Here is a 26,900-nt window from a genome sequence, read left to right on the forward strand (position 1 = left end):
GCATTCTGGCCACTCTAATAGAAACATTGGCACCCACGACAGAGATGATACGAGATGAAGGATTTAGGGCTGAACTCTGACATGCTTGTGACAGGTCTCCTCAGTGTTCCCAGGTACCTCCCTATCTCCTTCTGGCTCCAGCAGTGAGAGGCATAAACAGTTAATCATAACCCCAAGTCCAGTGCGCTCTAATTGCCAACATCCTTATCTTTCAAAGAGGAGAGGTGCCTTGCTGGCTCAGTCAGTGGAGCATGGTACTCTTCATCTCAGGTAATGAGTTCAAGCCTCAGATCGGGTGTGGAGCCTATTTAAAATAAAAGGGGGGGGGGATCCTATATAATCTTTGTCTAAAGAAGTTTGGCCTCAGTGATTTGATAATTTGTTTGTGTTTTATACTGCAGTTATTGCTATAGCAATACAGCCTGCTGTACCCAATTTAGCAACTAATTAGCTACTACTTTGTTTTTGCCACTAATTATTTAATGAGTGTAAATTTTATCTCCTAAACAAGATCCTCAGATTCCCCAGGCAGGGACTGTGTGGTCTCTCATATCCCTGAGTTCTGACTTGACTTTTTTGTCTCTTATTCCTCTCGAATTCCCACTACTCATTACCCTCCCGAGTACATACTAGGCACTCAGTAAATATTGCGTGTATGACATGTTGAAGAGCAGAAAACAAGCCTGTTATTTATATTTTACTGGTCTTCTAGCAAAGTTCTCTCCTTTTGGTAGATGCTCAGCAAATGTGTGACTTCATTGCTGTGCCTTTCAGCAGGGGAAATATAATTTCCCTGTCGTCCTATTAAGAATTGCCACCTAGGAGCACCTGGGTGGCTCAGCGGGTTAAAGCCTCTGCCTTTGGCTCAGGTCGTGGTCCTACGGTTCTGGGATCAAGCCCCACATCGGGCTCTCTGCTCGGCAGGGAGCCTGCTTCCCCTTCTCTATCTGCCTGCCTCTCTGCCTACTTGTGATTTCTGCCTGTCAAATAAATACATAAAATCTTAAAAAAAAAAAAAAAAAGAATTGCCATCTAAAGCACTGTCCCCAAGAAGTCTGTCAAGAAATAATTGTTGGTCTGGGGGCCTGGGTGGCTCAGTGGGTTAAAGCCTCAGCCTTCAGCTCAGGTCATGATCCCAGGGTCCTGCAATTGAGTCCCATTCCCCCCCCAACCCTCATCAGGCTCTCTGCTCAGCAGGGAGCCTGCTTCCTCCTCTCTCTCTCTCTCTCTGCCTGCCTGTCTGCCTACTTGTGATCTGTCAAATAAATAAATAAAATCTTTAAAAAAAAAAGAGAAATAATTGTTGACAGATTGATTAGCTTCAAAGAAATTCTCAATTCTTTCCTCCCGTGCATCCACTCTTCCACAGTAAATGAGTCATGGTTATGTTGGCCAGATGGGACTGCGAAATTCTTTGGGAGACTGTGTAATTTGAGTAGCTTCTTGACTTGAGAAAACCCGCCAATACAAACTAAAATCAAACCCTGACCCAACAACAAAAAACTAATACCAAACAGGATCTTTATGCTCAGGAACCCTATCTGCAAATCTTAACTTTGTGCTCCTGGAAGAGAGAATGTCTCTGCGTGTGCTGCGTGTGCAGGGCGCTGGTGCATTGTGCTTCATTCCCTGTAGGTAAAGCCAAATCTGAACCACCATTCTGTAAACTTAAACGGACAGCAAAAAATTTTTATGCTGGGGTGGTAGCGAGGTGATGAGTTCAGGTAATGCTTGAACATAGGAAAGTTAAGATGGCAAAGCAAATCCATTTCAAATATTTGCATCCAATGGTCCTAAATCTGTCCCTGTCTCTAATTAGCTGTGGGGCCTAGAGGCAAGTTACCTACCATCTCTGCGCCTTAATTTGCTCATTTGTAAAGTGGGGTTGATAAGCGATACCAATACCTAACATTTAGAATTACAATGTGTAAATCTGCAAAGGCTTTAGAGCACCTGACGCGTGGGCTTGTACCAAGCGCTTTAAGTAAATAAAATACTGCTCTCTGCTAACCTCTACTTCCACTTTGCAGGCATCTTGTAAGCCGCACCTATATTGAAATTCTAGAGACGCCGCTGTTTTTGATTACAAGGTTTTCCTGACCCATGCAATTATTTTTGTTGTCGTCTACACGCCTATAACTTGCCCAAACAATTTGGGAAGTCTGTACTCCTTTGTCCCGCCTCTTTGGTACCCCCACCCTCCAGCTGTCTGGGCGGGTCCGTGAATGGGGGAGGGGGACATGCCGGTCTTCCTCCCCGCCTTCCAACTCCGTAGCTCCAGGAGAGCGTTAGCAGCTACCCCACGGGACTCCAGTCTTCCCGGGAACGCCCTCGGGGGCGGGGCTGTGGGGCCACGCAGGCGCAGTGCAGCAGGGCCGCGCTTGCGCCGTGGAGAGGCTGAAGGAGGCGGGGGATTGGTATGCTGCGTGCGAGTGTGTGAGGGGAGGAGGCATCGGGGCCGAGCGTGGTACTACGACGGGCGCGGGCCGAAGGGGGCGGGGGGATGCGCCGCGGCGGCGGTGGCGCGGGCGCTGGGGCTGGTGTTCAGAGGCGCCAGAGCAGCGGATCCCGGTCTCGCCGCCGCAGGAGCGCGGGTGTCGCGCGCGGCCTGAAGACGCCGTACCTTTCTGCCCCTCACCTTTTTTTTTTTTTTTTTTTTTTTTTAAATAACCGGAACCAATGAACGCAGCCGGGACCCGAGCTCCAGAGGCCGCCGGTGCGGAGGGGACCAGGCTGGCGCCCAGCAGGAGCTCGAGTCCGAGGCGGCGAGGGCGGCCCGAGAAGTCGCCCGCAGCGGCAACGGCTGCAGCGCCTGGCGGAGCGGACGAGCGGCCGGCGGCTGGGGCGCCGCCGCGCTTTCCCTTCGCTCCTCCTCCGCGCCCTCATCCCGCCGCGGCGTCCGGCCCGGCCTCGGGCTGGCTGCTGCGGCGGCGGTGGTGCTGGGCTGCGCTGCTGGTGTTCGGACTGCTGGTGGCCGGAGCGGCGGACGGATGCGAGCTGGTGTCCCGGCACCTCCGCGGGCGGCGGGCCTCAGGCTCTGCCGCGGCAGCCGTCTCCTCTCACGCTGCGGCGGCTGGCGACAGTCCGGCGCTCATGACAGGTGAGGGCCCGGGGGGCGGCGGGCGGGGCAAGGCCGGCTGCTGCGGGACTCCCATCCCCGGGAGGGGCCCGTACCCATGCTGGGTGCCCGCTAGACGACTGCCACGGACGGTGTGCGGTGCGGAGCGGGGCGCCCAGACGCCAGCGCCTTGGCCGCTGCTTGGTCGCGGTCCCCTACAGTCGGGACGCCTTTCTCCTCCCACCCCCACCCCCGACACCCCGCCCTCGACAGAGCCTCTCGACGGCACTCGCTTCTCCGCCCTACAGTCGGGCTCCCCAGTGTTCCTCGCTGAGCAATGCGGTGGTTTCTCTTCGGTGCTGCAGAAGAGCCAGCAGGGTGTGCAGGGTACTGGGCTGATTTTTTTTTTTTTTTTTTTTTTTAAAGCTGCTACAAAAAGTCAGCGCAGCACTGCGGTATTTAGTCTGCTTGTGGCGCTCCTTTTGCAAAGGCAGCTGGCAGCGAGTCTCACAGGTTCAAAGCCTCGCTGAGCACAATGTCCCAGGGGAGGCTGCTAAAGAGGATTCTTTGAGAGCCGTAATACCTAATGGTATTAGTGGTTCCGTATTAGTATGCGGAAACCTCTAAACCTAACGTGTATTTTTGGAGGGTTGGGAGGAAGGTTTTAAAGGATGGGAAGTATTTGCTGCTGGGAGCATCACTGGGGGATTAAAGGGTGCAGAAAGCTCTTCAGGTAACCAGAAATGTACCTATAATTTGTTAGGCTCAGGATATTCGTTTCGGGGCTTGTATTTGAGCAGCACAGTTCTGCTACAGCGCACCAGCACCTTTGTAGTATAGAACGTTCTCGAAATTATTTAAAACTTGCGAACATGTTTAGTAAGTTTAGAAAGAAAATTGAATCTCTTTAAAGCCTTCCAGTGTCACGTACAACTGATACGTGTGGTTTAAGTAATGATGTAGGGATCTTGAAACGATTTCTTTTGGAAAAGTAGTGGAGCCAAAGCTTATTTTTAAAATTTTTGTACTGTATTTTTAAAGGTCATCAGTAGGTTTTCTACACTGATTGCAAGACTAAAAAGAAAAAGCAAAGTGGAACAAGATGACCCATCATTGATTTAACCAAAGTGATAGTCCAGCAGGCCCCTGAAAGTTACTAACAGCTGCTCTGAGAAGTGCCCAGGAGCTGTACTCTTGGAGCAAAGCAGCTCTTCTCTGGGTTCTGTGACAGGGTGTTTACTAGTTCAGAGAGGAGGGTGTTGGTAAACTTTGTCAGGCTCTTTCAAAGTTGTGTAGAACATAATGATCAGAATCTTTACTTTACTCTGAAACATATCAAGCTCTTTTAAATGAAACTTGAAACATCAAACCTATCACTGGTTAATTTGGATAATATGATTACAGAATGATGAGTATTAGCATAGTATACTTTGAAAGGATAGGTGGAATAACTTTAAGCTTTAATAGTCTTTATTGTCCAAATACAACTGTGGCAGATAAAATGAAGAATAGTGATTATTAGGAAATTAGTAAGAAAACCAATTGCAAAGGTTAAGGAAAGTAGCAAGATAAAACTGATTCAGAAGGTTTAATGCCTCATGCAGGAAGGGAGGGAACAAATATTTGGGCTTCTAGAACATATAGGAGCATGACTCTTGGTTTCTTGAGCAGAAGGGTTCGATTAACAAATAATTGGCTAATGTTTTATCAGTAATTGGTAGGAGGGCATGCGATTTAGAAAATTCAGTACTTCCTAACTGATAACAGTACAATGTATAGTATATAGATTATAGCAAGGAAATTACTTCAGGTGGAATTTTAACTAGCTGTTTATAATCCTTTTTGAAGATTTAAATTTCTCTTATGGCATCATGGAAAAGGAAAGGTGATTGTTATTAGATAAGAAGTGTGATCACACAAAGTGAGTTTGTACTATAGTGATTTAAAATATGTTTACAAAAATAATATTAACTCTGGAATTTATTTTGAATGTTCTTATTCTTTCCCTTTGTTGGAACACTAATTTTTAACAAGTTAAACATTTCCATTTCAAATTTAAGATAATCTGACTATACAATGTGCAAGTTAAATTGTCATTTTACTAAGTTTATGTAAATACAGTCAGTAGCACTGATACTTGGGAAGTGGTAGATTGAAGTCTGTAATAAAGTTGGAGCATATTGAAAATTTCTTTGAGCTCTATATATGCTCTTCACTATAGGGCTCTTTCCCATTCTTCTGATTGTGTGAATAGTGCTTTCTTTAATGGTTTCTACTTGTATTAGGCCAAACCCCAAACATAATAAATTATGGCTATTGTACACTTCAGGAAGTAGAACCATAAACTGTACTTAAAAAATACTGCTTTATCATATTCTGGGAAGCATTAATGGAGAGAAGTGGGGTAGAGAGCATTAGTAATAAAACTAAGATACATGTGAATTTTGAAAGTGGAAAATTCTTGACAGAATTCTGAGAGAAGAATTGTATTCTGGCTCTGTATTAAAGTTGTCATTTAACTGTGAGTATTCTTAATAGCTCTGAAAGTGAGAGCCAAAATCAAATCTTTTCTTTTCCTCTACAGATTGGTATTTTTAATACTTCAGCAACATCATAAAGAGTTTGCCTCTTACAAATAAAATGTTGAAAGCATTCTTTTCCACTGGATTTTGTCTTCCAAGAGTTTTACTTTTGAGGTTTAGTGTAGTTTAAGACTAAATTGCTTTTAAGTCATCTGTCTCATGCTTAGTTTTAAGTAAGCAAGTGTTCTTACAAAGAGAGACTGAGAAATCATCAAAAGAAACAGACTCACCATTATAATGAATATTGGTTTATATTTTCCTTTTTTATATTACGTTTCCAGGATTGAGTGTGCAAATGTTTTGATAAAGTGAAACCAGTATTTATAATACTGTGTAGTAAAGGCTTAAATTACATATACATGTATATATCTTTAGGGCTCTTGCTTTGAAAGTGATTGAAATTTAAAGCAAATTAGGGCTTGGTGATGAAGTTTGTTGATTACTATCTAAGGCAGTGTTTTAATAATTCAAGCATTATTATTATTATTTGTCTGACAGATTTAGAATCTGTGAATTGATCCCAGTGAAGAGTGATTGATCTAATCCAGATATGGTCTCGAGAAATAGTTTATGAGAGGGCAGGGGAAGGTCAAAGAATACACATATGCAAATATGTCATTTGTGTATATGAATATATCACAGTTCTTTATTCTGGCAAAGTGTGCACAATACAGTTGATCATTGAACAATGGGGTCAGGAGTGCTGACCTGTGCAGTTAAAAATCTGAGTATAACTTTTGACTCCTTCAAACTTAACTACGAATAACCTACTAGTGACTAGAAGCCTAAATAGTTGATAGACATATATTTCATATTTGTATTATATACTATATTCTTAAAGTAAGTTAGAGTAAAGAAAGTGTTATTAAGAAAGTCATAAGGGAGAGAAAATATATTTACAGTACTGTACTGTATGGAAAAAATATGTATATAAGTGAACCCACAAAGTTTAAATCCATAGAGTTCAAACAAAGTTCAAGGGTCAACTGTAACTGAAACATTTAAAACATGTTTTCTTGTAGAAGTTGTTTCAGAATTTTTTTTTAAAGATTTTATTTATTTATTTGACAGAGGGAGATCACAGAGAAGCAGGCAGAGAGTGGAGGAAGCAGGCTCCCTGCTGAGCAGAGAGCCTGATGCTGGGCTCCATCCCAGGACCCTGGGATCATGACCTGAGCCGAAGGCAGAGGCTCTAACCCACTGAGCCACCCAGGCGCCCCTGTTTCAGAATTTTTTAAAACAAATTTTAGCTTCAGAAATATTTGGTTCTATCTTTTCTTAAAAATGAATTAATGCAGCCTTCTTTAGTGCCTCTGTTAAGGTTTACTATAATACTTATCATTAGTATGATATTAGAAATATAAAACTTTTTTTTTTTAAAGATTTTATTTATTTATTGGACAGACAGAGATCACAAGTAGGCAGAGAGGTAGGCAGAGAGAGGAAGGGAAGCAGGCTTCCTGCCGAGCAGAGAGCTAGATTCAGGGCTTGATCCCAGGACCCTGCCATCTTGACCTGAGCAGAAGGCAGAGGCTTTAACCTACTGAGCCACTCAGGTGCCCCTGCAATATAAAACATTTTAAGACATGTCTTTTGGAAGTATTAAAATTTCAGTGAAAACTTAAAATATTCTTAATGTGAAGTTATACCATTTAGAAAGAGCCACTCATTAGTGTTAAACACATGTATGTGATGGGGGTTTTGTTAATTTAGATGAAAATACTTCACATGAACATGATTATCACTGTAAAAAATCTCAAGGTTCATTTTTAAGCATTTTACCTTGCATACCTAACATTTACCTAGCAAATGTCACTTTTTAAAAAAATTAGTATTGGCTTGAGTGTAGTTACATATATGTTGCTTTGATGAGTATTTTACAGTGAATTTATAGTGTTGATGTTTACATTGTGACAATAGGTAAACTTATAGTGTAGTTCACATAGTATTAGAAACCATTGTTTCTCTTTTTGTGAAATTGCTCTTTCTGAGTTTAGCTTCTGATTTCCTGAAGCCACGTTTTGATGGATAGGTCTTGTGCTGTGTTCTCTTTTGGCTTCCCAGGTTAACTAGTACTGGTCCTTTTCTTCATCATTCTTTGGCCATTGTGATAAGGGGTTTTTCTTTTTCTTTCCTCTTCTTTCTTTCTTTTTTTTTTTTTTTTTGTTTTTTGTTTGTTTGTTTTGTCTTGTTCTCTTGCTAACTACAGGATTAAGTATCTACTTATATCTGTTTTGATCTAGTCTGTTTTGAACATTTCAGAATTATCTTACTGGTCTGGAGACATTGCTTTTCTTGAGAATACCATGATAGAACTGATTGGTGTCTGTTGGGAATCCCCTTACATAGGAATAACTTAGAGGGCCAGTTGGTAAAATGGGTTACGGATTTGGCTTAACTTTAGCAATAGGAGGATCCATACCAGAATTCTTTACTTTGCTTAGGGCTTGCTTTTTGGTTGGATACATGCTTATGTTTTTAGATTAATTTTGACTTCTGTGTGACTGTGTGTTTTTGGATTTTGGCTTACTCACTGATAATAATGCAGTGTAGAATACTTGTAAGATGATGCTTGAGATCTGTATCTATGTGTATGGTAGCCAAAGTATGAACTGGTTGAGCTAATGTTAAGATACACAGTTAGTAATATGAGTAGCAAGCCATTATTGATATTCACTAGAATTATGACCTTATCTTATTAAGAACTATCAGATTTTATTATCAAACCATTATTATTTTTTTTAAAGATTTATTTATTTGAGAGAGAAGGAGAGTAGTAAGACTCCCCACTCAGTGTGAAGCCCGGCACGGGACTCAATTTCATGAGCCTGAGATCATGACCTCAGCCGAAATCAAGAGTTGGACCCTTAAGTGACTGAGCCACCCAGTTCCCCTCAGCCAAACGATTATGAAACCTATGCAGAATACTATATGTACAGTAGGAATTGGAAAGAATACAAAAAGGAGTGAGACAATGAGTGTGCCTGTTGGGAATAGTATGTATATTTATTAAACTATTACTAGCTGTCAGTATTGTGCTAAGTGCCGTATATACATCACTGTTTTATTTCTGAGATTAACACTGTTGGCGATAACCCTACTGTAATCTTCTTTTAAAAGAGGAGGAAAGCCATAGAGGATGATCTTAAGTAACTCGCCCAAGGTTATACTTAGTAATTATAGTCAGAGATTGACTTGAGTTTTTCTGCTTACAAAGCTTTGATTCTTAACTTGTATGTTGTATGCATCTTAGACACAACTAAACATAATGAGACAGACTGACTAGTACCAATAAAAGACTGCAAAATATTGGGGAAGGGAAGACTATTAGGGAATAGGAGGAAGTTAGGGTTTGAGTGGGAGCTTGATGTATAAATAGGGACTTCTTGTGGAGATGAGTGAAAGAGCTTTCTGGGAGAAGGCATAATATACAAGAATAAGCGGTAAATTAATAGTTCTTTTTAGAGTTAAGTATAGGGTGTATATAAAGTAGTGGGAAATGCAAGGAGAAAGAAGATTCCATCCAAATTATCTAGAACTTTAATATTCCTTAGTTTATATGCTTTGTTTTGAAATGTCAACACATCTAACACTGGGGTACCCAGCCATGTGCATGGGAGTATGGGAATTATGATACATTTTCTTGGCGTATCCATTTTACTAACTGCGAAACAAACAAGTATTTAATCCATAGTAGTTTAAAACATTTAACAGTACTGAACTTGCATGTGTTATGGAGAATGTAAATTTACTTTTATTGTTAAGGTAAAACAAAAGCCTTAAGGAGGTATTTTGATCTTTAGTAAACTCTGTTTTCCTGCTGGGTTGGGAAAGCACTGTGTTTTTTTTTTTTTTAAAGATTTTATTTATTTATTTGACAGAGAGAGATTACAAGTAGGCAGAGAGAGAGAGAGGAGGAAGCAGGCTCCCTGCTGAGCAGAGAGCCCGATGCGGGACTCGATCCCAGGACCCTGGGATCATGACCTGAGCCGAAGGCAGTGGCTTAACCCACTGAGCCACCCAGGCGCCCAGCACTGTGGTTTTTGAACATTGAAGTGACATGAGCTCTTTGTTTAAGAAAGCACAGTCTGGGTGGATGGAAATGAGGAGATGTGAGATAAATGAAGAGGCCAGTTAGGAAGCTGTATAGAAGTAAAGGCCTTGACAGTTTTAATCATGAAATTATGGAGATGAAAATGTTTAGAGGAAATTTTATAAAATTTGCTTTATTGTTAGAAAGGAATCTAGAGGAAGTCTAAGAAGCAATAATTATTGTTTAATTTTAAACATGTAACCTTTGTAGCGTGACTTAGATTGGTGAAAGTCCTTGAAAATATCAAGAGGAAATGTATTTTTAGTATCATTATTTTATTTTGATTTAATCTTTTAAAAGATTTTATCCTTTATTTAGAGAGCACGAGTGCATGTGAGCGAGAGTGAACATGCAAGTTGGGGGAGAGGCAGAGGGGGAGAGAGAGAGAGAGAGAGAGAGAGTCTCAAGCAGACTTAGCAGAGAGTGCTGAGCTGGACACAAGGCTGGATCCCAGGACCCTGAGACCTTGACTTGAGCTGAAATCAAGAGCTAGATGCTCAACCAACTAAGCCACCCAGGTGCCCCTAGTATTCCGTATTTTTTTTTTTTTTAAAGATTTTATTTATTTATTCGACAGAGAGAGATCACAAGTAGGCAGAGAGGCAGGCAGAGAGAGAGAGAGAGAGGAGGAAGCAGGCTCCCTGCTGAGCAGAGAGCCCGATGTGGGGCTCGATCCCAGGACCCTGGGATCATGACCTAGCGGAAGGCAGCGGCTTAACCCACTGAGCCACCCAGGCGTCCCTCCGTATTTTAAAGTACAAATTTATTCCTTAACAAAGGATAACTTTCCAGGTTGACTTAATACTATATTGCATCAAAGTTGAACTTTCCCCACCCCCACCCCTTCCTTGACTGGCAGTGTCTTAGAATACTGGCATATTATTTGTTTCAAAATTAACTTCTGAATTTCACATATGAATTTCAAGCTTGATCCTTAGCTGATGATTTCAAATGACAAATCTAAATGATTTGTTCATTTCCTTATCCTTCCAGAACTTTATATTAGTAGGTATTAGATATTTAGTTCTTCTTGAATTATCTAATCCTGTCTTCAGTAACTGTTTTCCTTGACTGGTTTTATTTTTGCTAATTTTAAGGGTTGTTCTCTCCTGTCTCTGTCCTCAGTCTTGTGTTCCTCTAGCCTAGCTGAACATTTCCTCCTCACAGAACTTCATTACTAGGAAAGTTCTAAATTGGGGATAGGGAACCCCAAGCCAATGATTGATTTGACTTTTGGCTTTATTTCATTTGGCCCTTGAGGTGATACTGCACAACTATCATGGCTGCGGACCTGAGAGTAATTTTCCTTCTGCTAGGCTGCCTCAGTCATGCAGTGTAAAGTGAAACAACTTTAGGATGAAGACTAAAATTAGTTGTAGAATGTTAAATAGTGGCTATTCAGTGTTTTCTTTAGATGTTGGTAATTGGCCTTACCCCCAGAACCACAGAGTAATACCAGAACAGTTATTTGGACTAATATTCATCTCAGACCCCACGCACCTATATCTTGTCCCAGTGTTTCTTGCAAAATAAATTTGTCTTTCTTTGTGCTTATGGATCTTGGCCTCTGTTTAACTTACTTTTACCTCTACTTGTTCTCTCTTTCTCTACCTCTCTCTCTCTCTCTTTTTTTAAGATTTTATTTATTTATTTGACAGACAGAGATCACAAGTAGGCAGAGAGGCAGGCTTTCTCTACCTCTCTTTTGGCCTTCTAAACTTGCCAGTATACAGAACTTTCACACTTCAAAAATGATTTTACTGAGTTAAAAACTAGGTTTTTGACTTAAAAAATAATTGAAGTGAATATGATTTATGTGATTTAAAAATACTAAACAATCTTATCACAAACCCCTGGAGTAACAAAAATGATTTGTAGTTGTTTGTTAAATGATTCTCAGTAAGTAAAAAAGGTTTTTTTAAAACCCTTACTTGCTGGGGCGCCTGGGTGGCTCAGTGGGCTAAGCCCCTGCCTTCAGCTCAGGTCATGATCCCAGGGTTCTGGGATCCAGCCCCACATGGGGCTCTCTGCTCAGCAGGGAGCCTGCTTCCTTCTCTCTCTCTCTGTGCCTCTCTGTGCCTGCCTTTCTGCCTACTTGTGATCTGTCTGTCAAATAAATAAATAAAAATCTTAAAGAAAAAAAAACCCTTACTTGCAATTTTTATCTGCTGTTTAACATATTGGACATTTCACAGGTCCATGTTATTGTGCTTATTTTTTTTTCCTTTTTACAAATATCTGATGTTGAGTAAATAGATGATGTTAATCCTTCTTCTCTATTCCTATTTTCCAGCAAGAAACCTCTAACTTTTTTGTTAATGATAAGTATATAATTTCTCCTGTTTCCTTACTTTCATCTTTAGCAATTCTTTCTACTTTGTTACACACATTCAAACTGTGTTAATCCTTGATATTTCTTCTGTGTTTCTGGATACCAAAATTAAAAAAAAAAATCTACTTTGAATCTTTGTTCAACTGGGGGTATAGATACTCTGCTATGTTTTGAGTTTGCTTTTTAAAATAGACCTTGTGATGTGCATCCAGTGTTTGGTTCTAGGTCTGTTGAAATAGATCCTAAAAAGAAGGGTGGAGGGTAAAAGTCAGAAAGTCACACTTGGTGAGTGTGTGTGTGTGTGTCTGTACATAAAGCTTTAAACATTATTAAGGGATTGTTTAGTGCCAGATATGATGCAAGGAACTGGGGATATAAAGATGCTGAAATTTCATTGTTGCAAGAACAATATAGACTTGAAAATAATCTGAGAGTGAATTGCATAATCCAAAAAAAAAAGTAATAATATTGTATTTGTTTTTTAAAAGAAATCTACTGTGGGAGCTTATTTCGTAGCATTTCTGCATTTCTAAAAATACCTATTAGAAGTTCCTGGTTATATATTTGCAATATTGAAAACGAGCCCCCTTCCCCTTCTTTGGAACAAGTTGTGGTATTAATAAATACAATACTTTTTTGTTTACTTTATGGTATTACTTTTAGTCTTCATTAACAGGCAGACAAGCAAATAAACAAAACACTTAAGTGACTGTATGTGCCAGTCACCAAGTTAGGTGTTTGGAATTTTAAGATTAATAAGATACTGATCTTGCTTTTTATTCTAGGAGGAGATACTGACTTTTAAATGGTGATGCTACATTGTGATAGGAGGGGGGGCATAAGGGCTGTATTTAATAGAATTGCATTTTGATGTGGGGAGGTGGGGTATTTAAAACACGTTTTTTAAAAATTTCATTTTAAGTAATTTCTACACCCAACGTAGGGCTCTAACTCACAACTCTGAGGTCAAGAGTTGCATGCTCCACAAGTGAGCCAGTCACGTGCCCAACATGGGCTTTTTTTCCCTACAGAAGTATTCACTGAGAATGCATGGGAGTTTGTCACATAGGGGGGGTTGCCTAAGTGGCTTAGTTGGTTAAGTGTCTGACTCTTGGTTTTGGCTCAGGTCATGATCTCAGGACGTAGCAGAGGGAGAGGGACAAGCCCACTCCAGGCTGGGTGCTCAGCCTGGAGTCTGCTTGTCCCTCTCCCTCTGCTATGTCCCTGCCATGCCTGTCTATGCTCACTCTGTCTTTCTCTCTCACAAATAAATAAACTCCTTAAAAAAATGTTATAAAGAGTTTGTCACATGGGGCAAGGTATAGCACTGTGAGAGAAGGAAGCTGAGTGGGGAATGACATCATAGACATTGCCATTTGAGAATGCCTAGTGAAGGTTGTGAATTACTGGTGTTGCAGAGTCAATGGTCAGCCTGTTTGTAGTGTATCAACATCCGTGTCGGCATGTGGGATTCAAATTTATGCCAGGCATTTGTATGTTTTATCTTATTTAATCCTTTAGAGTCCTGCTGAGGTTATTGTCATATCTGTAGATTACTATGTATGATGGAGATTTAGGATTGGTCTCAAATAGTTTATAACCTTAAAAATCCTCCTGGGTGGTACCTGTGTGGCTCAGTCAGTTAAGTGTTTAGAGCTCTGGTCATGATCCCAGGACCCTGGGATTGAGGCCTGCATCAGGCTCCTGCTAAGCAGGGGTCTACTTTTCCCTCTCCCTCTGTGGTAGTGTGTTCTCTCTCTCTCAAGTAAATAAATAAAATCTTTAAAAAAAATCCACCAATGTGGAAATTTTTATGATAAATTAAAATTTAAAAAATTAAATTGGTAACCTCAGTAAGTGGGTAATTCCTGTTTGTGATTTGTTTTCATGAATATTCCTTAAGAATGTCAGTTTTAAGAAGCATAACATTTTACATCTTGAACTTTTTTCTGGACCGTAAGTCTGGTCCCACTTTTTGTACAGTGTGATCAGGAGCATAGCCTCTAGATTTGAGTGGAATTGCTTGAGCTTGAGTCCCAGTCTGATAGTGGTTCTGTAATCAGGGGTAGGTGATTTAATTTATTCATGTTTAAAAAGTGTTTCTGGCCCCAATTCCAGTCTGTGCGGGGGAGACTTGCCCATACCAGCAAGCAGTTCTCCGACTCCAGCGGAGAGTCTGAGAATTCAGCCCGATTCTGATGTTTTCTACCTGAGATAGAATCAGATCCCACATGTAGAGTGCTCAGTCCCACAAGACTACCTTCCATTTCAGAAGCCAGTCACAAGCCCTGGTTGTTACCTGTGCTTCTGACTGATCCTCTGTAAATCATAGGTTCCCATGAATCCCCCACCTTGGGTTTGATTAATTTGCTAGAGTGGCTCACAGAACTAAGGAAAACTCATTTACTACCAGTTTATTACAAAGGATATTAAAAGATACAGGTCAGCAGCCAGATGAAAAGTTATATCGGGCAAAATCCCAAACAGAGGAGCTTCTATCCTCCTGGAGTTTGGGGCTCTGCGTAATGGCACATGAAGCTTTCTGGTTCCCCAAGATGGAAGCTCTCTGAATTGCCCTCTTTTTGTTTTTTTATGGAGACATTGGGTTTTCATTATGTAGGCAGGACTGATGAACTCATTGGCCTTGGTGAATAATTCAACCTCTAGCCCCTCTATCCTCCCGAGAAATCAGGGTGAGACTGAAAGTTCCAGCCCTAGAGTCAAGGTTGGTTTCCCTGGCAACCAGCCCCTATCCCTTAGGTGCTTTGTAAGTCACCTTCATTAACATAAGCCTAGTTGTGGTAGAAAGGGTTTGTTATGGATAATAAGACACTCATTTCACTTTCGTGGCTCTGAAACTTTTTCAGGAATTGAGTATTAGAGCTCAAATACAACAAAGATGCTCCCTTTGCTCTTAACTCTCAGGAAATTCCGCGGATTTTGGGAGCTGTGAGCCAGGAACTGTGGGTGAAGACCAACGATAAATGAAGTTTTTATTTTGCTCTTTTCCGTGACCAAATACATGCATTTCTTATAAATTACAATGTTGTAGTACCTTAATTTCCTTAACTCTAAACTGAGTTTGAAGAATATATGACTTAATCTGTGTAAAGTGCTGAGTACAGAGTCTGGCAAATACAAGTATTCAGTTGTCGACTTTTTTTTTAAAATCTGGAGATAAAGATGTAGAATAGTTGTAGAAATGATCTGTGATGTATTGAGTATCATTGTTTAGATGTTTTACGTTGCCTTTAAAAAAAGTGTGAAGACGTAGTTTGAGTCACTTCCATGATTCAAATAATCATTAATGGTCTAAGATTAGTAAAAACTTTGTAGAAATATGAAACTAAGTGAGGAGATTGAGAGTGAGGAGTGTTACTGAATTTTTAAAAAGTTATATCATTAGCTTAAGTGATTTTATACCTTTATTATTTTATATGATTAAAAGATTTAAAACATTTTGCAATTGAGATATCAGACTTTAAGTTCCCCATGGAGCTTGCATTTCAGTTGAGAGAATAGGAAAAATAAATTGTTTTTAACTTGTGAGAAATACTATCAAGGAACAAAAGAGAGATAGAAGATAGAAAATAATATGACTTGTATGGGGACACCTAATTTAGGCTGGTTAAGAAAGGTTTCTGAGAAGGTAACATTTAGCGGAAAATCTAAAGGATCAGGAGCCAAATCTCTGAAGAGTTGGTAATAACATTCCATATCATGGTAGCAGCATGGGCGAAAGACCATGAGGCAAGAGAGAATTTGAATTATTTGAAGAAGTGAAAGTATCATTTTGACTGAGCATCTTGAGGAAGAGGGAGAACAACGTTTGATCTGGCTGTGCAAGAGGGAAGGGTCAGACAGTACATAGCCTCATAGACCCTGTTTGGGGTTTATTCAATGGGTGATAGGAAGCAATTGAAGCATTTTAAGGAGGGTAGTTACATGATTCCTTTTTTGGGGGTGGGGTTTGGTCTAGTGTTTTGGCTTGCTTCCCCCCCCCCTAAATTACTATGGAAAGAACATGTAACACAAAATTTTGTTACATTTTTTAAGTGTACTATTCAGCAGTGTTAATTATATTCATGTTGTTGTGAAACAGATTTCCAGAACGTTTTCATTTCACAAAACTAAAACTCCATTTTCCAATCAGGTAAAGAAAGGAGGCAAACTGAACAAGAAACAAAGGTGGCCTTTTATTTGGGGTCTCAGAATTGTCAATTCAGGGAATGCTGGTATTAGTAGCAACCAGGAAGGTGTCCCACTAATGTGGGGAAAGCAAGAGGTTTTTATGAGTGAGAAGAGGGTGACTTAGATAAGAGAAGAGGGGGAAGAATGTTCATTGGTGCTAACTTGTTGAGCTCCTTTTGATTATTTTCTCATCAACTACTTTATTGGTGCTACCAAACAAAACAGTTCTTGGTATGCATTAGTTAATTGTTCTGTCTTCATAAACTTCCTACCGACAGTTTTATGGTCCGAATATCAGTTGTTCTGTTGCGTTTTACTAGCACCTGCTTGTCAAACAGTTGCCCATTCTGGGTCAGCTTAAGAATTCATTACTTAAAAAGGAAAATGGAGCTTCAAAATGGAGCCTCTCACTTCAAGCCATTTAACAGCAGCTCCCTGCAGCCCCTGGGGATCTTCTGCTTTTTGTTTCCATGGATTTAACTACTTTAGATATGTCACTGTAAGTGGACTCATACAGTATTTGTTTTACTGTGGCTAGCTTCTTTGACTTAGCATAATGTCCTCAGTGTTCATTCCTCCGTGTTGTAGCATATGACAGGATTTCCTTTATTCTTAAGACTGAGTAATATTCCATTGCATGTATATACCACATTTTTTATATCCCTTTATCTGCCAATGTTGGTTCTATCTTTTGGCTATTGTGAATAGTGCTACTATAAACATGGGTGTGCAAATATCTTTTGAGACTCTGCTTTCAGTTCTTTTGTATATATATATTCAGTGGGATTGCTGGATCATATGGTAGTTCTATTTTTAATTTTTTGAAGAACCTCGTATTGTTTTCCAGGATGGTTGCCCCCTTTAATTGCCCCACCATCAGAGCACAAGGGTTTCAATTGCTCCATGATTTACATTCAAAAAATATCTTTGGCTGTTGTTCAGGGAATGAATTGTTGAGGCCAAGAGTCACCACAGGGAGATTGCACTGGAAAGTAGTTGTTAGTAGTCTCATTTAAAATTAATGGCTTGGACAGGATGATAGGAGGAGGAAGGGTTAACAAGATATTTTGGAATTAGAGTTGATTTGGTTTGCTGATGGATTGGGAAATAGCAGTGAAAGAAAGGGAAGAGTCAAGGACAGCTCTTAGATTGTTAACTTCAAGGTCCCTGATGAACTCCACAATGCTAATACAGGTAGAAAGGTCTTTCCTTGAAGCCCTTAACATATTTCTTCTCATCTCATGGGTCAGGTCTGGGTTGTTGAACAATGATTTCCGTTTTTAGAACAGTTGTGTTTCATTCTCATAGGACTGGCAGAGTGGCCCACCTTCCTGAGCACATTGCTACCCTGTTTGAACAAAATGGAGGTTCTTTTAGGAAAGAAGAGGTGTAATGAGAGATTAATAAGCTTTGTCAGCTTTGGGGGAAGTATCTTGACTTCTTTTGCTTCATTTGTAAAATGGGAGCATAACTACCTCACAGGGTTGTTATAAAGATTAAAATAATGCATTTGAAGTGCTTAGCAAGGAATAAATGCTCAATAAATAGCATTTTCTTTACCTGATTCCCTCTCCCCTTTGACTCTGTATTTCTTTTAGTGGCACCATTGTTTTTTGAATCAATTGAACACAAATTCTTTTTATTTTTTTTAAGATTTTTTTATTTTTATTTTTTATTTATTTGACAGAGAGAGAGAGATCACAAGTAGACAGAGAAACAGGCAGAGATAGAGGGGGAAGCAGGCTCCCCGTCAGAGCAGAGAGCCCGATGCGGGGCTCGATCCCAGGACCCTGGGACCATGACCTGAGCTGAAGGCAGAGGCTTAACCCACTGAGCCACCCAGGCATCCCCGAACACAAATTCTTGAAGTTAAATTTGAGTGTTTTGCCATTCTTTCTGTTTTTACTGCTACCACAATGCTTCTAAACTAAATTATTTGGGCTAGGGGAGGCAATAATCTTGTAACTCACATTGTACTCTGTTATATACTACTTTTATTAGTAAAGCTGTTACTATTTTTTATTAATACCAAATTAAATTTAAACTTGTTTTGAAGTTCATAGTGGACTCAAACTCCTGATGGTCTTCTGTATATCATAACTATATTCTAGCAAAATTAGGATACTTCTTGTTCTTTGAACATACTTTATTTTCTTCTTTATTCTGTTGCTTGCATATTTCCCTCATACTAGCATGTCCTCCCAGTCTCTCAAGACCCATTCCAAATATTTGTTCAGTCAGTAAATATTTATTGAGACTATTCTATTTCAGTGCACAGTTGTATGAGTTGGAGATACAGTGGTGGGAAGAAATTGACATGGGTCCTGCTCTCCTTGTTTCTTTTGTCATAAGGTCTTTCCAAAGTTATCTTCAGTAAGACATGATTTCTTCCACCTTGGGACTTTCTTAGGAAATTGTTTATACTCATCTTATTGCAATTCTTACTGGCAGTATCTATCTACTTATGTTGTATCACAGTGGTTGTTCTTTCTTTTTGCCCATTTGCGGTATCTATTATGATATCTTTCTCATAAGGGTTGTTCCATTAGCCTTGTAAATACTTTTCAACATGAAGGTTTGTTTTTTATTGTAATCTGTTGTAGTTGATGTTGCTTATATCTGTGGAGCGATTAATGGTTGACAAGTAGAACTTTGTGTCCACTGTGTCCAGCACCTTAAAACATGTGGGTCATCTGTAATATAGTATGATTTAACTGTTGGTGACTGTTCTCACCTAAGATGTTTTGTTGCTATTGAAAAATTTTATGAGTTAAATGTTTTTGGAAAAAACTGTAGCACATCTTTATTTGTGACTGTTAATAATTTCTAGTGGAAAATGTTACAGGATAACTTTCAGTTTTTCACTTATATAAACTGAGTAATTATGATGAATGCATTACTCAGTTGGTTTGAGTCATGAACTCCTTAGTTGATTATTTCACATCCTTTTGAAAGAGTTTAGAGAAATTAAAATGATTGTGATTTTTATTTTTATTTTTTATTTTTTTAAAGATTTTATTTATTTATTTGACAGAGAGAAATCACAAGTAGATGGAGAGGCAGGCAGAGAGAGAGAGAGGGAAGCAGGCTCTCTGCTGAGCAGAGAGCCCGATGCGGGACTCGATCCCAGGACTCTGAGATCATGACCTGAGTCGAAGGCAGCGGCTTAACCCACTGAGCCACCCAGGCGCCCCAAAATGATTGTGATTTTTAAAGTGATTATTAAAAAGGCTGGAATTTTATTCAGTTTTTAATCTTATGGACATTACAAAAATTTAAAAAGTACTGGTTCATGTGAAATTAGGAGTAGTAAAGTCAGCAGTAGGCATAGTCTGTGAGATTGCATTGTGCTTCTTAGTTGGGGAGTACATTTATTTAACACATGTTTGAATGCCTACTACTAGACACTTTTTAGGTGCTGGAGAAATAGTAGAAACTAAACAAATGAAGTCTCTGCTCTTACGATTTCACTTTTAATGTTCCAGTTATTTGTCCTGCAGTAATAATTTTGGTATATGTAATATGTGATATTTGAACAAATTGGCAGCTTCCTCATTTTGTGTTGCTGCTGATCCCAGTATTCACTGGTTTCCAGATGCCTTTGTAATTGAAGCTGAGAGCCACACTGGTTTTAGCTATTAATATTTTTACTCGCTCATAAATGAGTAAAAAACCTTTTTTACTTATTAGTTCTACAAGTCATGATAAATCTCTGTAAGTCTTATACAAATCATACTTAAATATGTGTATTTTAAAATAAACTTTAGTGCAGTGTGATAGGCCTAGAACTAGAACCCAGATTTATTAACTCAGAGTCCTGGGTTGTTTTTGTTATAGGCTCTATAATATTTCTTTATGGGATTTATTTTAAAAATGTTATAGAAACATGCAAATGTGTTGGTCCTCTGAATGTAGTCAAATTCAAGAAAATTCATAATGAGTTGTTTAAACTTGTTTATAAAATTATCTTTTATAATGTACTAAAAATTTAGTCTGACGTTTTGAAATCTTAAACTTTTTTTCACATAGCTAGCTGGTAATCATGATATATTTATCATAAACCTTGAGTATTGAACTGTTAATAGGTAGGACTTTTTTTTCATATTGAGGCTAGTAAAAGAGTAAAAAATGGTTATATTCTAAGGCCTCTGATTTAAAATGAAATAACATAAGAATAGACTCTTCTTTGAAATTAAAAGATAATAAGTCAGTTTTTTTGTTTTTTGTCTTTGGTCAGTTTTTTAAGATTAGATAAACAGCAGATGTTTTTAGTTAAGTACAAATCCAAAGCAAGACATGGTATGTTTATAGATAATTTCTTCTAATCATGATAATGATGTTTCTGAAAAGTCTTACCGTAGCAGAATTCAAAGTTGAAGAACTAAGATCTTACGGAGAAAATAGGCTTTCCAGTGAGGGATCAGTAGGAGCGCCTGGTTGGCTCAGTCAGTTAAGTGTCTGACTCTTGATTTTGGCTCAGTCATGATCTCACGGTTGTGAGATTGAGCCCTGTATCAGGCTCCATGCTGAGTGGAACCTGCCTAAGAGTCTTTCCCTTGCTCCCTCGCCCCCCATAAGAACATACCTGTGTGCATGCTTTTGTGTGCTTGCACATGTGTACTCACTCTCTCTCTCTCTCTTACGAAGGAAAAAAAAGGGATCAATAACTGTATGACAGTCTTTATTAATATTTATATTTGCTAAAAGAAAATGCCATAGTAAAGGATCATTTGCCTGTTATGAATTATAATTTAGAAAAGTTAATTTCTATTTATCATCTTTTTATTATAATGAAGCATTCAGAATTTCCACTTGTAGTTTGTGAGCTGCTTGAAAACCCATTTCAGATTGTAGTAGGCAGTATGTGCACTAAGGAGCATTATTCATATGCTACTCAGTGTTTAGTCCATTGGCAAGTTAGATAGCCTTTTGCTGTTACTTGGAATTGTGTCCACTGTATCCACTTGTGTCCAGTGTGGTTCCAGACATGCTGATTAGCTTTGATGAAAAATGGGAAAAACTTTGAGTAAATTTATTTAATGATTCTTTGAATATTCTTACTGCTGTGGCTCAGACATCTTCAATAATTCATTAGGGTATTAGTAAAATTTGAATTCTTCCTGTAGGAACCTTTTATCAGGAGACATGAGTATATTCTGACTTGCCTCTCTTTCCCCACTGTTTAAGTGTGTCTTCGGACCTCAGCACTTTCCCCGCTTTGAGACAACAGAAGGATACTCTAGAGGTAAGGTCACTTTACCTAGGTCTCCTTAACTCAAGATTGCATTTTAAAAGTCTCAACTCTGGCTCTTCTCTGCTTTATGCTTATCATTCTCTAGACCCCCCCCTCCCTAGTCATCTGTAATAAAGATTCTCATGGTAGTGAACATGATAAACCATAATTAAATTTGTAAAAGAGGGATGCCTGGCTGACTCAGATGGTGGTGTGCAGACTCTTGTCCTGGAGCCCCACAAGGTTGGGTGGAGAGATTATTTAAAATTCTCAAAAATAAATAAATAAATAAATAAATTTGTAAAAGAATTCTCACAAAGTGAAATTATCATCCCAGAGGATTTACTAAACTCATACACAATAACTGTTTTACAGCTCATAACTGAATGCTTTTATTTAATGTACTTGTTGAAAAAAAATTTTTCTTTTTTTTTTTTTTTTTTTTGGTCAGAGGGATATATTCTAAATACCTGTATTTGGTGGCTGTTGGAAGGAAACTATAATATATGTTTATTTGATTATACTTTATAATTTAGGTCTTTTTGTCCTTTTACCACCTTTTCTTCTGTTTGATCTGTTCCTGTAGTTCTTTTAATGTGGAGATGGAAATAATAGGTTATTGTATTTTTATAGATAATAGAGAGTATTTTACAGTATCTGCTAAATACATACTTTCAGTAGTTAATTGTTTCAGGCTTTATCTTTTGTTTAAACCCTTTGCTTTAACTTGTTTGATTTAAGGTAATGAGAACTTCACAATTTTAAGAGTTTTCAGAACTTCTTGGATCTGTAGTTTGTTGTCTTCCAGTAATTTTGGATAATCTCAACCATTACTTTTTTGGATGATTCTTTTGTCCTATTTTTCTTCCTTCTCTCTTTCCTTCTCTCTCCCCAATTAAGTATATGTTAGACCATTTGATACCGTCCCACAGTTGTTGGGTCTCCCCCACCCTTTTTTTTAAAACCCTTTTTTATCCTTTTTATTTCAGCTTGGATAAGCCATTGGTCTGTTTTAAGTGCACTGATAATCCTGTCAAAGGAATTTTCCAACTTCAAAATTATTTATTTATTTATTTATTTTTAGTTTTAGTGTTACCATTTGGTTCTCTTTTAGAATTTTCTTATCTATTGAGATTCCCCAGCTGTTTATACATATTGTCCAGATCCTTTAACATATTAATCCTTTCCTCAAGATCTTTTAACATTAATCATAATTATTTTAGCCACTGTGGTAGTTCTAACATCTCGGTTATCCTTTGTTTGGTTCTGTTGTTTGCTTTATCTATTGACAATGAAGCTTTTTTTCTTTTTTTCCTTTTCAAAATGTGACTTAATTTTTTTTTTAATGGCTCATTATTTCTGATTAAATGATAGCACAGTTGAGACTGAGGTAAATATTGCCTGTTTCCTTTAATGGATGTGCTGCTTCTGTCACACTATTACTGTGGTAGGTTGAGTCAGTTTTGTTAATGGTTGAGGTGGGTATGGTTTATGCTGTTACTATCATCACTTTCAGAGCACCATAGACCAGAAATTTCCCCAGCAGTGGTTTGCTGTTACTTAGTGTTTTGTGTTGCAGAGGTAGTGTTCCTTTTGCTTTGGCAGCTATCAGCAGCATGCCTGCACTGTGGAGAGGCTCTCTTTGTATACTAGGTTTGTGATGGGAGTGGAGGAGTTCTTGGTTTTGATCTACTCTAAGTTTTAGGTAGGGCTTGTGAGCTTGGGCCTTGGGAGTTGAGCCTTTTCACTCTTCTTCCTCTTTCCCCAGCAGCAGGCAAATTCTGCCTAGTATTGCGGGGTTGGGGGGGGTCGGCGGGGGGGTGAGGGGTGGGAGAAGTACTTAGGGGAGAGTTTCCTGTTCTTGCCCAGTGGTAGCCTGTTTTGTTTGGCATCCTGGACCAAGAGGGGTTCTTGTCCCTCTCCTGAAGTGGTGGGCTCTTACTTCTACCTCTTCCCTTGGAGCAATGGATCTTTGCCTGAGCCCTGGGGCGGGAGAGTTTCCTGATGATCTCCTTGTTTCTCTTGGTCTGTGCTTGTTCCTCAAATTGACTGATCATAGTTTTTGGTATATGTCTCTTTGCCAGTGATTTCATTCCAGGCTGTGGATTATGTTCTCTTAATGCTTTTACTTGTATTTCCTATCTAGCTCTTGTGTTCCTATTGATAATTCTTTGCTCCTAGACTTCCATGGTCTAACCAAATTTAGTCTTGAGCTCCCTTTGCATTGCTAGGAGGTTGAGTCATCAACCTTACTTATCAAGGTACTTAATGAAAGATCAATACGCTTTTTGATTATTTTGTGATTCAGAAGTTACCAATTATTCTAATTTATCTACATGACTCTGTGTAATACTGAGCCCTCTAGATTTTGGGTTGTTGTGTAATTTATGTCTGAAAGTTCACGGATTTCATAGTTCTTCTTAGTTGATTTCACAATCTTAACGGTTCTTAAGTTTTCAGTCTTCATTGCTCACCTGTGGTGAAGAGTGTATGCTTTTATAAAGATTGAGTCAGATGACCTGGGTATAAATTCCTGCTTCATCATTTCTTTTATCTGCCTATTTATCCATAAAACATTTGTTGACTGCCTTTTCTATTCTGGTATTGGAGTCATTATTATGACTTCTGGCAGCTTTCATATATAGAGCACAAAGTGTTTCTCATAGGTTCACATTTAATGCCCCCTGCAACTCTTTGAGCGTTGTAGGTATTATTTATAGTAATTATTTGAGGGATTATTGAGTAATTATTTTAGGAAACTGGAGCCTGGGTACTTAGTATCATATCCATTACCCCATAGATGGTAAGAGATGCAAACCTTCAATAAACATTAGTGATGTTCCATCTGATGGATACTTCATAATATATTTAACTGTGCCTTAGTACTGGAAGCACACTTTAAGTTTTAGTTTTGTAACGATTCATTCAGACTTCTAGGAGCTATACTTGATTGTTCTGGGTCTTTATCTCCCACATCCTGACCATCTGTCATAAATGCTGTGGGTTCTAACCACCCCCATATATTTTAAGTTTCTCTACTTTTCTGTTTTCATTGCTATCATTATAGTCCAGGCCAGTGTTACCCCTCACTGGGATTCCTGCAGTGGCTTCCTAACTTCTTGTTAATTCTCTCAACCTTCTATAGTCTGTTTTCTCAGAAGCCCCATAAAAATACACATAAGATCATTTCCTTCCCCCTTCAGTGGCTTCCCTTTTTAATTACAATAAAACAGACATTTCTCCTGGCCTGCAAATCCCTCCATGGTCCGGTCCCTGCCTACCTCTCCAGGTTTACCTCTTTTACCATTTTCCCTTACACTGAGTTCTTTGCTGCTGCTAGAATATGCCAAACTCTTTCCTTGTTTCTGAATTCTGGCACTTAATTTTTTTTTTTTTTTTAAAGATTCTATCCATTTATTTGACAGACAGAGATCACAATTAGAGAAGTAGGCAGAGAGAGAGGAGGAAGCAGGCCCCCCACTGAGCAGAGACTGGGATGCAGGGCTAGATCCCAGGACCCTGAGATCATGCATGACCTGAGCCGAACGAAGGCAGAGGCTTCAACCCACTGAGCCACCCAGGTGCCCTTGTTTCTTATGTTTTGACTGTTCCCCTGTTCCTTTATGCCTGGCTGACTTTAGTTTTTGGTTTTGTATCTTTCCCAGAAAGACTTATTTTGGTGACCACCTTTAGGAGCAGTCTCCTTCTTGTCTCTTCCCAAGAAACAGATAAAACACTTTTAACACTTATATATACCTAAAACTAGAAGTTATATTTTAGTAGATCTGTTAACTTGCTATCTGTACTTACCCATAGAAATCTAAGCTCTGTAAGAATTGGCCCTGTCTTTCTTGCTCGTATGTTACCTAGATAGTGTCTAGTATGTTATAAAATTAAGGTAAGCCATAAACCTTTTTGGATAGTAAATGTCTTCATTTATGCTTTTTGTGCATAAACCTTTTTCAGTATTTTGGTGTTTTTTTCCCCCGAGAGTAAAAAGTCAATTAAGCTAAGGGAAATGTCTAATGTATTTCTTAACCATTTATGCTAATTTGAACATTTCAGAAATGATCCCATTCCTCCCTGCATTTTTTAGATCTTGTGATACTTAAAATGGATGTTGTTCCTTCTTAATTTTCATTCTTCTTTTATATAAATGGTTCTTATTATGAACTTTGAATATACAGACACATGTAGCAAAGAGAATAGAATAAATTTCACTCCTCAGAACTGCTTTGGTATTGTTCTTTATATCCAGTAAGAATTATTTTATTTAGTTTCAGTTCTCTTTGATGCAGTTTTGCATCTTGCTTTTTAAAAATCTACATATTCTGAGCTTTTTCTTAACTATTAAATGAAATAGAAGATAGAAAATGAAATAGAAGGTAGTAAATGAAATAGAAGAAATTATTTACTTGTTCTTACTGTTGGAAAGATTCCCGTTGTTGAACAGATGTTTTCAGTTTTTGTATTAAAAATATTGTTACAAATATTTATGCACAGAAACCTTTCCTTCATTCTGGATTTTAAGGGTACATTCCTAAGAGCGTAGTATTAGAGTAAAAGGTATGAATATTTTAAGGTTAAAAAATAATATATTACTGGCAATATTAATAATTGCATCCTGAAAGGATTATGTTTTTGAATGCCCATTGGTGTTTTTTTTTTAAACATTTTATTTATTTATTTGACACAGAGAGAGATCACAAGTAGGCAGAGAGGCAGGCAGAGAGAGAGGGGGAAGCAGGCTCCCCGCCAGAGCAGAAAGCCCGATGCAGGGCTCAATCCCAGGACTCTGAGATCATGACCTGAGCCGAAGGCAGAGGCCCAACCCACTGAGCTACCCAGGCACCCCTGGTGTTTGTTTTTTGTTTTTTGTTTTTTTTTTTTTAAAGATTTTATTTATTTATTTGACAGACAGAGATCACAAGTGGGCAGAGAAGCAGGCAGAGAGAGAGGAAGGGAAGCAGGCCCCCTGCTGAGCAGAGAGTCCGATGTGGGACTCGATCCCAGGATCCTGAGATCATGACCTGAGCCAAGGCAGCGGCTCAACCCACTGAGCCACCCAGGCGCCACTGGTGTTTTAATTGTAAAAGAATCTTTGCTATTTTGGGTGAAATACCAAGTTTCATTTCCTTACTTATTAGAGTTTGGATGTTTTGCCCTTTGTGTATTCAGCATATTGTCCTTGTGTTCAAAGGTTGGAATGGTCCTGATGGCAGATATCTTCTTTCAAACTAATGAGAGGATCAAAACTGATTTTTTTCTTGATATTCCATTGTGGTGACTCTTATAAAAATGTGGTATCATTGAAAGGGTCGAGCTTTCTAGTAGGTAAATAGTGATTTCTTTTTCTCAATTTTCTTAATTCTGGTTTAGTTCAGAAGCCTTGTTTCTTGAATTTGTTAATT

General features: G+C 38.9%; 1 protein-coding gene across 2 annotated transcripts in view; it reads left to right on the forward strand.

The window, feature by feature from the left end:
- Window positions 1-2,479: 2,479 nt before the first annotated feature.
- STIM2 (stromal interaction molecule 2) overlaps window positions 2,480-26,900 on the forward strand; it is a 144,548-nt gene continuing 120,127 nt past the window's right edge. For both annotated transcript variants that reach the window (XM_059382100.1, XM_059382110.1), the window contains exon 1: window positions 2,480-3,100. In XM_059382100.1, coding sequence (XP_059238083.1) covers window positions 2,680-3,100 — 421 coding nt within the window. In that variant the 5' untranslated portion in view covers window positions 2,480-2,679. The remainder of the gene's footprint in view (window positions 3,101-26,900) is intronic.

The sequence above is a fragment of the Mustela nigripes genome, chromosome 1 (assembly GCF_022355385.1).
Source record: "Mustela nigripes isolate SB6536 chromosome 1, MUSNIG.SB6536, whole genome shotgun sequence".
Taxonomy (NCBI): domain Eukaryota; kingdom Metazoa; phylum Chordata; class Mammalia; order Carnivora; family Mustelidae; genus Mustela; species Mustela nigripes.